General features: G+C 37.4%; 1 protein-coding gene across 2 annotated transcripts in view; it reads left to right on the top strand.

The window, feature by feature from the left end:
* EDIL3 (EGF like repeats and discoidin domains 3) overlaps positions 1–13,751 on the top strand; it is a 390,073-nt gene that overhangs the window by 110,868 nt on the left and 265,454 nt on the right. For both annotated transcript variants that reach the window (XM_037142971.2, XM_037142972.2), the window contains one exon: positions 11,277–11,405. In XM_037142971.2, the coding sequence (XP_036998866.1) occupies positions 11,277–11,405 (129 nt within the window). The remainder of the gene's footprint in view (positions 1–11,276; positions 11,406–13,751) is intronic.

The raw sequence follows: 13,751 nt of genomic DNA, 5'->3' as shown, positions 1-13,751 counted from the left end.
TACCTTCCATTCTCTCAGGTCTCTGATGCCATTGTATTTGCAGCAGCCTACTACAGACAAAACAGCAGGAGGGAGCTGCTTGAAACTGTGTAACAGTATCTACAAACACAGAGACATCTCAGCCCTAACTTCTTGTTTTGGTTGTTTTTCTCCTCACACCAAAGTTGACCCTTCCACGTTGACTTTGAAGCCCATCTGTCATACTTTCCCACATTTCTTACCCTCTGAGCATTTCCTCTATATTGTGCCTTTAATCCCTTCTTTTAGTACTTGTTTCCCATCAGCACTGAAACACTATCAGGTTTCTGCCATTTTAAATGCATTTTCAGCCCATTTCTTATGTGCTTTTTATTCAAATAACATTTTATTTGAGTAAAAATGCCTATATGTTAGGCACATAATTTCAGCACAGGGGAAAAATTATGTTGAAATGATTCTAACATTTAGAGAGTTTACAATACAAGACAATATATCTACTTCTAAATCACCTTTCCAAACATTCTTCTCAGAACTTTTTTCTTTAATTCACTGAAAAAATACCAGCTCTACACTAATTCCTCCATTTGAACCTTTCTCTCCATGTTCAAATCCATAAAACCAACTTCTCATTGACTGTCTCCACATAGGTATCAATGGGCATTTCAGTGCAAGCATTTCCAAAATGGAATTCATCACTGCCCTTCACCATCATCCCTAAAACTGTTCCTTAGACCATGTTTTCTTTCAAAATGAAATGCAGAACTTTTATGATTTGTGGCTTTTATCCTCACTTCTCTTTCCTTCCAAATATACATTAGACCTCTAAATTTGTCTCACTGTGTTTTTTGGAGTTCACTTCTCTGTTTCCCTTGTTAGCGTTATAATCCAAGCCAGCACTCCCTTGTTTCAGAATAATCTTTACCATTTTCTAACTGGTCAGTTACACTTAGATTTTGCCTCTTTGTAATCCGTTCTCCAAACTGCAGCCAAGGTGAGTTACCCAATTTCCCACATCATATTGTTTGTTGTGCCTGGGGATTAGGTTCTTCCATGGAATCACAAAAAAAGCATTTCAAGGACCCACAAGTGAAAGACTGTGGTGCGCATGGTTTGTTTATATGGAGATAAAAGTTGTCCCTGGGGTTTCCAGCGTCTCACTTCTCTCTGTCCCTCCAGCACAACCAGGTCCCCAGCAAGGCCAAGACAAAAGCCAGTGTCTAGAGTGTCTGCTTCATATTAAAGTGCAGTCTTTTGTAGCCTGCAGGCAGCTGCCAAGCAGTCTCAGTCCCCATCAAGGTAGCTTAGTTGGTCCCCAGATGCGTCAGTGGTGGAGTCCACGTGGCTGCTGAAGAGCTTAGTCCTTTCAGAGTCTGTGTCATCTGCTTCAGGCCCAGTAGCTGCTAGAACACATGGTCACATGCTCCCCGGTTAAGAGTGCAGGAACGAATGGGCTAGTGCATCACCAGGTGCACAGAAGAAGCCTCTTTGGTCCGCTGGAACTTTATTAGCTAAACATGGGATGGACGAGGTGTTTTTTTTTTTTTCCCAAAAGAACCCATCAGTTTCCCAGGCTTTCACAGGCTTCAGATGTGCCCACATTGCCTAGTTAGACTGACAGGTATCTATGGTCCAGTACCTCCTCCTGCAACAATCCAGTACCAACGGGGAGAAAGGTGAAGTGCTAATCTAGGCAGAACAATGCTATAATCTCCTAGATTGTGAAGCCATAGATTCCTGGATAGCAAGCAGGCTATGTTCCCCATTTTATTAAACTCCATGTCTAGTTCCTTTTGCTCCCCTTTACTAGCTAAATACGGGCAATAACTATATCGTTCGCTTGCTTAACTCCCTCAGATAGCTGTCCTGTATGCTCAGGAATGCCCAGGCTCCTCAGGAGTGTCTTAATGGCTCTGCACATCGTGGCTACTGCCGACTCTTTAGTTTTGCTTCTGGCTATTTCTGTCTGTTTCTCTTCTCTGTAGCCAGCGTGAGTGGCATCCTGCTTCTTAAACAAATGCTCTGGCTCTGCCTCATGCATTTGCACGTGCTTTCCCTTTAGTCTTGGATCTCTGGTCTCACCTCATCACCTGGTTGGTCCCACTAATCCTCTGGTCTTGAGCTGGAATTCACTTGCTTTGAGGCAGCTTTCAAATTCAGCTTTCTGAATTTGGTGCTCTCCGGTGCTCCACTCCTGCACTCTCTTCTTACTAGGCATTTCCTGTCTGGTAGAGTTGATGTGTAGTGATAACTACCTGTCAATTTATTTGTGTCTTTGGTAGACTCTAGAGAAAATAGATAATTGTCTCTCATGGGCCCCACATATGTGCAGCAATGATCACTTTTAATGTCACATAGATGGGCTTCAATAAATACTAACTGAAGGACTAGATGGATATTCTTCAGAGATAGAAATAATATTGTCAAAATGTATTTGGGAACTCTATTGTATGTTTGAATTTTCTTATAATTTGTAAAATTTCAGCTAATTGTTTACAGGAATTAAATATATGTTGTTAGTATTAAGTGGTATCTCTTCTATTCTCCTTACCATACTGAGTGCCTTCATTTTCAGTTTGCCAATTCTAGCTCCCTTCAAATTATATTTTCAAAATTCATAGTGTACTAACAAAGCTGGTCAGATACATATCTTTCCTTATCTGACTTCCTCTCAATTGAAGGCAGAAAAATAGAAATTCTTTTTATTCTCCCTTCCTTCTTCCTTTCTTTCCTTCTTCACTTTCTTTTGTTCATTTTTCTTCTTTAATAAATTTGAATCTTCAAATAAGCTTTAAGGAAATGTGATGGGTTGACTTCACCCCCAGTGATTCTGATTTAATTGGACTGGGCATCAGGAACTTGAAAAGTTCCCCTGTGGTTCTAATACACAGCAAAGTTTGAGAACCACTGGATTAGATCATCTCTAATGTCCCTTTCAATTCTATAAAACCTAGATGTTGTTATTTTAAGGGACTCTCCAGAGTGTTTTAAAATACAAAATATGCCAAAAGATTTTCTTTTAAAATGTAGAGCAGTTAACTAGCCTTGATTGAGGCTCTGTGTTAAAGGATGTATTAAATAAAATTCAAACAGTCAACACTCAACAATTGTTGATTTTTTTTCTAATTTTCTTTAGTTCAGTATTCCCATAACATTTAAGAAGTTATCTTTTAAAAGAAAAGTTATTTAAAAAGAGAAATGTTTTTCGGAAATAGTGAGATAAACCACTGGCTAATAGCTGAGAGACATTCTGCTTTAAATTAGCATTAGTGTGGCACTAAGTGAGTCTAAGTTTCTTTGTTCATTCATTAGATTTGTGTCTTCCATGGCTGAATGTGGTCATTCAGAGTTCTTTGAACACCAAGGTATAGGATTGGATGATCTGTTATTACAAGTATGTTTAATGATATTCCAATAAAATGACAGATCTGATCCATCCTCTCAATGAAGATAAACTTATTAGCATTTTATTTTATTTTCTTCTGTACTTCAAATTGCAGGATTGCCTGAAATACCAACTACAGTTTCTTTATAAAGTACGTATAAAGCTAACAATCAAATTGAACCTTTTAAATGCTTTTAAATATGTAAACTGACCACACTCATTACTTTTAATTTGTGAAAAAAAATCTTTAAAATAAAAATCTATGCATCAAACTCATTAGAATGTACAACAGGTAACATTTTAGTGTTGAACACAAATGGTCTCTCAAGAGATACCAAAGTAATTAAGAGGTCTACTGTTGATTCAAAAGTGACATTTATTTTGTTCTGCACAATTTCACTCTCAATAAGTGATAGGGCTGCTAATATTTGCTGTGCATTTTACCAGGGTGGGTATGTAATTATCATGAACTTTGTCTCATTTTAAGTAGGGTTATTGTTCACCCAAAGTGAGAATTGGGTCATTTCTCTGTTCATAGGTTGGTTCAAATTCTAACTTGTGCAATTGAAAACAAAGCCTCTTTTTATTTTAGTTTTAAATGAAATGATGAAAATATAGCTGCCAGGTTCAATGAGAGAGCAAAAACTGAAGATGGGGTTGTAATACACAGACCTGCATTGTCATGGTTGCGGAACATTAATTTAAGTGGTCTCAGTGTTTTACTTTTCCACATATAAACATGTATTGTAATATTCTTTGCATTTAGTTCGTAGGGATATTGAAGTATTGAATGACATCTCGTGTTAGCAGAGTAACATGCTTGAATGATACGTTAACACTTCCTTTGTTTTTAATTTTATATCTATACAAATTTTGGCAGAAATGGAAAGCAAGGATAAGGGTGCAGACATATTTTAGATAGCCTCTAAGATTGTTGAAGGGACAGAAAATGAACAGGCATACATTTATCCAAAAATATTAACATATATACATAACTGTGTAAATGCATGCACAGGTTAGCAGTACTATCTAAAATATTCATATGTAGGAAGATATCAATAAATAAATATGTAAATATGAACATACATGTACAATATTTCTTGCAGATGTTTGATACATATTGAGAATAACATTATAAGTTGTTTTCCACTAAAATTGTGTTGCCAACCAAAAAAATTTGTGACTTTTTGTTACTGCATTCTGGATACCCTAACTTCCTTTCTGTTTCTTGAAATCATTCTCTTGCCTATCAGTAGGTCACACACTGATGTTCCCTCTGCGTAGAAGGCTCTGACCTTGGTTTTAACATGACTTCCTTGTATTCATCTTTCCACTTCAGCTCAAGTGGCTCTTCCTAAGAGAAGCCTTCCTTGACTATCTGTCTTAAGTAATCAGTGTTATTTACTTACTGCTTTTCTCATCATCCTGTTCTCCTCTTCTTCCAACCCCTAAAATGCTTTAAATCATGAGGGGAAATTCCTAGCTTATTTATTTGTAAGTTTTTCATTACATACTCCCTTCACTATATTATAAATTCTAAGTGTGCAGGAACATCTGTGTCTGAGTCTAGGCTGTCTCCCTGGGTCCGATGTGCCTCCTGGAGTATCGGTGCATGGCGAATGCATCAGAGACCCTCTGATCTGTGCACTGGACATAGGCGCTGACAAAGAAACAGTGAACGTACAAACAGTGGAGTGTTTAAATATCAAAAAGAGCAATTAGTTGTTCTGTTCACCTAATCCCCAGAGTATGCCAACACAGACGTTTCTCCTTTACCTGGTATTCGAAGTTTCACAGTTCTGTGAGCTCACAAAAAAAACCCCACAAATTAAAACATCAAGATATCAATTTTAGGAGTTTTTTGCTTGTCTTTTGCACTGCTACAGGATATTTTATAGATTCCTACGCACTTTGCTATCTAGGCTAAAAGAGCATGGATTACAAATTAATAATGAAGTGATATAAGCCCCCAAATCCCCTTGAACAAGAAGAGACTGTGAGAAAAAATGGTGTGTCAGTGAGAAAAATGAAGTGGACACTGAACATAGTCAGGAGGGCCCCTGTCCAAGCAGAACTGGAGAGTGGTGGGTGGGTGGGGAAAAGAGTAGGCAAATGGGAAGTTAAATTTAGCCTGCAATGATTTCTGGCCCCTGGGAAAAATAATTGCTTCATTCCACTGCCAAAAGGTGAATCGGCATCAGTTTAATTTGCTTGAGTCTGCCATAAACTACAGATGGAATCATAAAACATAGTTAGATTCAAATTAAACACATCTGTCCTAATCTAAAGCACGTGAGGCCAGCCAGCCAAGAAGCATCAAGGTGTAACACTGCACACAGATTATATTATGCAGACGTGTGTTGGGAGCCTGCTCACAGTGGAATAAAGAACCATGAAATCATGAATTGTTTTACTTTCCTTTATTGAGCCTACCTTGTCTTACTGGTTGCCATCTTAGTTTTAAAAGACTCTGCCAACACATCCACTGGGAAACAAACAAACAAACAAACAGAACAAATGCACTGATTTGAGGTCCGGGAGTCTGTTGAATTTTAATCAGGACTGAGGATTGTTACCTGATGCTTTCTTAGATTAATTGAAGTGACAGGAAATCAGAAGTCCCTAGAATACATTTTAATTCCAGGCAGAGAGGATTTATTTTTACTTAATGTATCAGACTTCATCTGTACCATAAGGGGCATGTAGAGAAAATAATTGGTATGTAACTAACTTATCCAAGCCAGGACAATGTTGAGAGTGAATGGGGCTCTGGCACCATGCAGGTCACACAGGTGTAGGCTCCAGTCTCCCTTTAAGAAAGAACATGGCATGCAGTTAGCTCCCAGCATCCGGCAGCACTCTGGGGACCCCACTTGGGCTTGAGAGCTTCACTGCACCTGGGCCACCTCCAGCCAATGATTGAATGTGGTAAAGGCACTAATACCTGGTCATTTCTGTCTTTGGGGTATTTCTCTAAAGAATAATATTTGCTCCAGGGCTCTCGGGTAGAATGGCCAGCATTTTGTCAAGTCTGCTGTACAGACTGAAGCTCAGCTGCTTCATGTTCCTTCTACCACCTCCCACGCTCCCCTGCCCCCGCTTCCTTTCACAGATGTCAGATCTGCGTCACAAGATGAAGGCCCTTCCTGCCCATTTCTGCTTCCTCCTCATTTTATCTTTTACAGACATTACTTCCCAATAAACTTCTTGCACTCTCAACTTTGTCTTAGCACTTAGTACTTTTGAAACAAGGGTAGTATTAATAATTGGGTGTAGGAAGACAGATTTAAAGCATAGCCTATGATTCTAATTATGTTTGACAGGCTTCTGTTGTCCCTCTACTATATCCAAGAGTGCAGATTTGTTTTCTGTTGACATTATTCATCTTAAACAGGTGCACATGGGGTCATGTATTAATAATCTCCGGCAGACCTCGGCATACTAAACCCTAAGTGAATGGACTGAGTATTTATACTGGAGTGGAAAGGGCCAGCTTTGATCTCTTTTTTCTCTTTCCTGTTTTGAAGAATCTTCCTTTGTTTTCCTAACTTATCTGTCAGTGTGTCCAAGGACCTCTTCTCTGCTCTTTTCCCTCACTGCTGTGCTCCCCTCTTCTGTTCTGCCCTTCCCTCAAAGACTCTCACTGGAATTGTTTCCATATTCATACTTAACAATGATGTTGTAGCAAAACCTCTCATTTTATATCTGTTTAATTCATAGCTTTATGGGATATTTTTATTTTGGATACCCCACAGGCTTCTCAAACACAACGATCCTCTCAAAACTAAACCTAGCATGTTTCTTTATAAAAGATGGCCACTCAGTCATCCAGGGAGGTGCTCTGGAAGTCAAACCAGATTGCTGGTCCTCCCTCAGCCTCCACATTAATTTGGTCACAATGTCATCTTGATTCTACCAAGTACATTATTACTTCTTTTCTACCTTTCAGGAAGTAAATGTCAATAATGGAGCTAAATTATGACTTTTCACAAGTATATAATATATTAGAAATAAGTAGACAGAAGGAAGAAAAGATAAAAATATATAAGGGTGAGAGAAAAAGTCAGCTAAACAGCAGCTGGTATCAACAAGATATAATTAGAGGTAAACAGATCAACCAGTCTTATTTTGATTACAGGAGCAACCTATGACTGGCATGCATGCCTGGTGAAAAACTGATCAGATTAAGTATTATCATCGAGAAAGGGCAGTAAAAAAACAAATAAGGATTTTTAGAACACCATAACTACTCAGAATGAAAGGATAATCGAAAGAATCAGACATTCCAGCCTCACAAGGCCCTGGGTATACCTGGGCTGCAAGACCACTTCAGTTCATAAACTTTGCAGGACCGTGGCTGTAGGAGTGCGAGGGATCAGAACGAGAGGTTCTCGATGTGGGTAAATACATAAATGTAGATGGTATGCTTAAGAAGCTCTAGGATTCTGTGACTGCCTCATCTTTCTCCTGGAGACATTGCTTCTGTCAGTGTAAACAGAGTAATAGTAACATCTACAACATGCCTTCGGCTGGGGACACTGCTACTGACAACTGACCTAGTCTGGGGAATGTAAAACTCCCCTTTTTGTAATATGGACAGTGCACAAAATGATGGCTGGCATCTCATAAAAAATGTTTGGGTGTTACTAGTCATCTCCCTGCAATGTACATGCTGTTCGTCTGACTGTACAACGCGGTGCAGTTTTGCTCTCACTGAAGGCAGAGAGTCACGGTTTTACATTTAAACTGTTGACTGAGTCTTTCGAGAAAACTTCAACAATGATATATGTGCTCAAGATTAATTATCTGGGGGGAGGGGTGGCACTCTTTTGCTTTTATTTTCTGTTTCATTACCTAGTATTTATTAACTGCATTGGGGTTAAATGGTGCCTCCATTGCTTTCTCTGTCCCCAACTGCCTCTAAGGAGGAGTAAGACCCTCATTTTTGCCTGGATTATGTCAAAGATTAATGCTTAGTCCTTTTACTCTCAGCCTTGACTCCCTGATTTGATCCAACACAATGCTGCCTGAGTTGTCATTCCAAAACACAGATGTGACCACATACATTTCCAGCACAAAGTTCTTTTATGACTTACCACTACTTAAAGATAAAGTTCAAATTTTTGATCCAACATGCCATTTTTCAGAGCTTATTTCTCTCTATTACTCATACACATGTATGCTCTAAATGCAGTTGGTCTACTTGAAGTCCCTGGAATGAGCCAGGATCCCTTCCCTTTGTGTATGTTACTCCCTTCACCTGGGATGTGGATCATGTACCTCCTCCTTTTGCATCACTCCTGTTAGAAGTCTCCATTGACCCTGCAGACCTTATCATTATGTGCTATAATTGTTATTGTTTCTTTTATCTCCCCTAGTAGGCTCCAGACTTCCTCATGGTAAAGTCTGTTTTTAGTTCTCTATGTCAAACTTCTCAGTGCATACCATAAAACAGGTACTCAAGGAATCAAAGGATAGGTGGACTGATGGATGAACAAAAAGAGGAATGGCTGAGTGGCCGGCTAACTACATAAAGTCGATGTGGACAGACAGTGTACTGAAATACCTTTGCCAGCCATCAACCTCCCCATTCAACTGCACTCAACAGAATGCTGCCACGATAGTCTTAAAATATAGATATGATCATGTTAATACTTTAAAATACATGTAAATCAATTATTGGCTCTTCATGTTATAAATTGCAATGTTATGTTTTGAGCTTCCTCTATCTAAACTATTTACACTTTCTCAGCTATTCCTAACTAAATACTCCATGGTCCAATCCTACTATAGTAAATGGTATTCTGAAAACATTCATTCATTCACTTTTCTTATTTCATTCATTCATTCATTTTTCTTATTTCATGACTATCTTTTCTAATATCTGTTTCAGTGTTAATTCAGTATTTTTATCATCTAGTGTAGCTAGTGGCTTGCTTTACAAATTTTACAAATCTATTAACCTCTATTTTTATTTTTCTAAAATTTTAAAGTGGTTAGTCTAGAAAAGAGATGAAATAATTCAAGGGGAATCTCCTGTAAACTAGTACAGTTCTTAAGAAATATGAAATTATAGGAAGTAGGGGCTCAGATGTATTTTTTTTTGCTTATGAAAAGTCTCATTTTCTTAGTCTAAGAGGTGGTACTTTCACTTACAAAACTCCTTTAAAAATAGGGTGGACTTTTCTGACTTTGATTCACATCCTCTCCGTGCAATAAAGCCATACCCATGACTGTCTGAAGCCGCTTTTCACTTGAGACTTAATGCCATTTGGGGTCTGCCAGGATGCTCAGGGATAATATCCTTTCAATTTCTAGAAACCCTTTGAATTACCTGAGAGAATCTTTCAGGTTACACCTGAATTATTTAAAATGTTTTCACAAAGGGTCTTATAACCGTATCCTTGATTTGATATTTATGTTGAGGTCATGTCTTTCTGACCATGCTCTGGATTTGATCTGTCACGGGTTTGACAGCCTGCAGTTAAAAAATAGATTATATCCTGGGACAAGTCCTGGTTCTTCCATATTCTTTTTCTTACCTTCAGACTCATCAGTTTTTTATTTAGCTTATTTCCTTCTTATAGTACCTTATCACATGAAGCTAGTAAGAGCCAGCTGACACTTTCCCATTCTGCCTGGAAATCTCATTACTTGTATACAAAAGTTCATTAGGTCCATTTTCTTCCACCGCAGTTTCCTCAGGTGACGGCTTCACCAACTGCTTCTCTCTACGTGGCGCAGAGAGCCATTTTTCCAGCTTGCTTATCTGTTCTCTCTGTGCCTTCCCACACTTTATTTGCTACCCAGTACCAATGCCAAGGCTGCATATTTTAGGTCCTTGTTATGGCACAACTTATTTCTCCGTAGCAGTTTGTGTCTTATCCTTACCTGTTTGTCTTACTTCTCTCAAGAAAACTAGCCAGAACTTATTTTAGTGACATGGGAGGGGTCCAAGAGAAGAAGTGGAAATACTCAAATGCTTTTTCTTCTTTTTTAAAATTCAATAATTTCTTTTTTTTAAATATTTATTTATTTATTTATCTTTAGAGGGGAAGGAGAGAGGGAGAGAAACATCAATGTATGGTTGCCTCTAGTGCATCCCCAGCTGGGAACTGGCCTGCAGGAAACTGGCTTGCAACCCAGGCATGTGCCCTGACTGGGAATTGAACCACAATCCTCTGGTTCGCAGGCCTGCGCTCAATCCACTGAGCTACACCAGCCAGGGCTCAATAATTTCTTTATTGTATTTTTATTAACATTAAGTTCCCTTATACCCTATTTCCCCCAGCAATCACCACACTGTTGCCCATGTCCATGAGTTCTTTTTCTTTTTGCTCAATCCCTCCACTCTCATCACCCCGCCTTGGCCCTCATCCTGCTCTCCATCTATGAGCTTTTCCCCATTTTCCTAGTTAGTTCAGTTTATTCACTAGATTCCACATATGAGTGAAATCATAGGCTTTAAATATGCTGACACCTTACTGGCCAGAGCAAATCACAGGAACAAGCCCAGATTCTAGTGATCCAGAAATAAATTCACTTAGAGGAACTTAAAAGTTACAGAGCCGAGTGTGTGGATATTGAAAGGTTATTTATTGGGGTAATTAACAAACCAGTTCTACCATAGATATTTCAGTTAATATTTAAAAATTACATAGAATTTTATTTACATGTAATGAAGGACCCCCCCAACTGAGCTACTAGCTTTTAGTATGCAATTCAGCGTGAACTATTTAAATTTAAACATTTAATTTTGACCATGTTAAGTACCATCTGTCTTAAAAGCACATACTTTGTCTGTAAATCTAAATTGTATGGTCACTTTGCTAAAGAAAGATGAGTAAGGTATGTGAAACAGTACACTTTAGTGTTAAGACAAAAAAACATCAAAATCTGTTTGTTTACTCCTCAGGTGATATTTGTGATCCCAATCCATGTGAAAATGGAGGTATCTGTGTGTCAGGATTGTCTGAAGATTCCTTTACCTGTGAGTGCCCGGACGGCTTCACAGACCCCAACTGTTCTAGTGTTGTGGAGGTTGGTAAGTGCAGGATTTAAGCATTTCAGTAGATATTCCCTTGAAGTGAGTGACTGACAATTCTGGCTGTGGTGCATTGTGGGTATTCTGTATGATTGCTGTGTGTTGCTCATTAATTTACTTCTCTGTAAGACCCTCAATTTTATCATTTCCATCTTATATTTAAAATTTATTTTTATTAGTGGTGTTCTCAATAAATAATTTTAAAATGTTTTCATGAGTAGCACTTACCAGTACTAGTGGAAATTAATAAATTTCTCATTTCTCTAATATTAATATATTCATTCAAATTTTTATTTGCAGTGGAAAATAATCCCTAAGTCAGTTTATTCAAATTAACATAGTCACTCTAAATAACACAGAACTTACTTTAGCAACAGGTAATATTCATCAGTATTCCATAGATGTTCTAATTTTTTAGTTTTCTAAGACTATAAATATATGAAGGAAGACAATACAGCATTCCAATTATATTGTTCCTCAGAGTCTTCTCAAAAACTTTGCAGATACTAAATAGTCATTGATCGCATTTCAGAAATGTTTCTTTTTCATCTGTGAAGTACTTAATTGGCATGCATAATTATGATTCAGGGTAATGTCCATAAATTCCAAACAAGTCCCAATTAAGGAAATAGCTGTACTTTCTATCACTTAACACTATGTAAACTTATATAGAGATTTTTCCTTGTGATTAAAAATAATACCATGATTAAGTCTGAACAGATTGCTACATTGTTTTTTCAAAGCAGTACTAAGAAGAATAAGAAGTAGATTATATTTGCTTGATATAGGAAAACCAAACATGTTTTTGATTAGAACTTCTCTCAACTAGCATAAACTTTAGAAAACTTGGAGATTTCTATGACTTTTGAAATATAGTTTTGAAGAAGATAAGTAATATTGTCTAAAGGAAACACATTTATGCATAGTAGGACCCAATCATTATTGGTTTAGTGAATGAAAAAAATTAACAAAACCATTAACTTCTGATTTTGGCCACAAGTTATTAGATTTCAGTGTGATTTATTTTTACATAGCTTTTTCTTGTATTTTTATAAATATTACATTAGTATGTATGTATTATGTATAAAAAAGTTAATTATATGGTTGCTGAAAAGTACCTTGTTCATTAATTCATTTTAAAGATAATTCTCTTTCAAGGCTTTTATGAACTTGCTGCTATTTTAGAGAGTTTGATACAATGCCATAGAAATAAAACTGTTGTAACTATTTCATCCCAGTCTCCAAATATGTACTCTGAGTTTCAGAGTTTAATATGAGAATCATATCCTTAGGAAAGTCTATAGCTCTGAGATAAATTATAGACATAAATATTTCTAACAGGAGTGTATGAATAGAATAACAGTTTAGTGCTGTATTTTAAGCCCATTAACCCCAAATGGGGCAGTGCCTTAGATTTATAGTATATAACATTTTTGGCTACTTTTTAAGAACCAACTATATAATTGAAGAAGAAATTGTATTTAAATAACTAAAATAAACAGTATATTTGTTCATTTTTAAAATAAATACTTGCATATTTTCAGCCACATTTCAAACAGCATTCCTTATTCATTATTTTACCAGAGGAATGATACTATTAGCAGCAACAGGAGGTGAAAGATAAACACCATATGACCTCACCTGTAAGTGGAACTTAATCAGCAAAACAAACCAATGAGCAAAATAGAACCAGAAACTTAGAAATAAAGAACAAACTAACAGTGACCAGAGTGGGGGCAGATAAGTGGGGGAAGGAGAACAGGCAAACAAAGGAACACAAGTAGAGGACATATTGGCACAGACAGTGGTGGGGATTGACTTTGGAAGTGGGGGGATAGGGTGAGGGAGAGCAATGGGAAAAAAGTTGGGACAACTGTAACTGAACAACAGTAAAAAAAATATGCTATTCTTAGAGGTACAAATTGCTTTTGATTTTACCTCAAACTGCATTGTTTAGTAGTAGGCTTATTTTAAGTTCTTGATACTACTTATTTCAAAAGAGATTCTCATCCAAGTCTATCCTTTCTTTCCTCTCAAAGCATCTAGTGTCAGAAAAGTATGAAACACTTTACCACAAACGCAATCAATTCTCACAGGACCTACATTCCTATATTATGTGCGAAAGCTTGAAGACACTGACTTGCTCAGATTTGTGAACTTCACTTGCTAGACAACACTGCTTTACTTTTACTTAATTCTTGACCTGCCTGTATACTCCAATATCCATCTTTTATCTCGATCTGTCTGTCTCTCTCTCTTTCTCTTTCTCTCTCCATCTCTTTCTCCATCACACATCCCCTTTATACAAACCTATCTCCAAATCCCGATTTTCTTAGTCTCTTTGTG

The sequence above is a fragment of the Artibeus jamaicensis genome, unplaced genomic scaffold (genome assembly GCF_021234435.1).
Source record: "Artibeus jamaicensis isolate MK-2021 breed Jamaican fruit bat unplaced genomic scaffold, CSHL_Jam_final contig_373, whole genome shotgun sequence".
Taxonomy (NCBI): Eukaryota; Metazoa; Chordata; class Mammalia; order Chiroptera; family Phyllostomidae; genus Artibeus; species Artibeus jamaicensis.
This window is presented reverse-complemented; position numbering and strand designations above follow the sequence as displayed.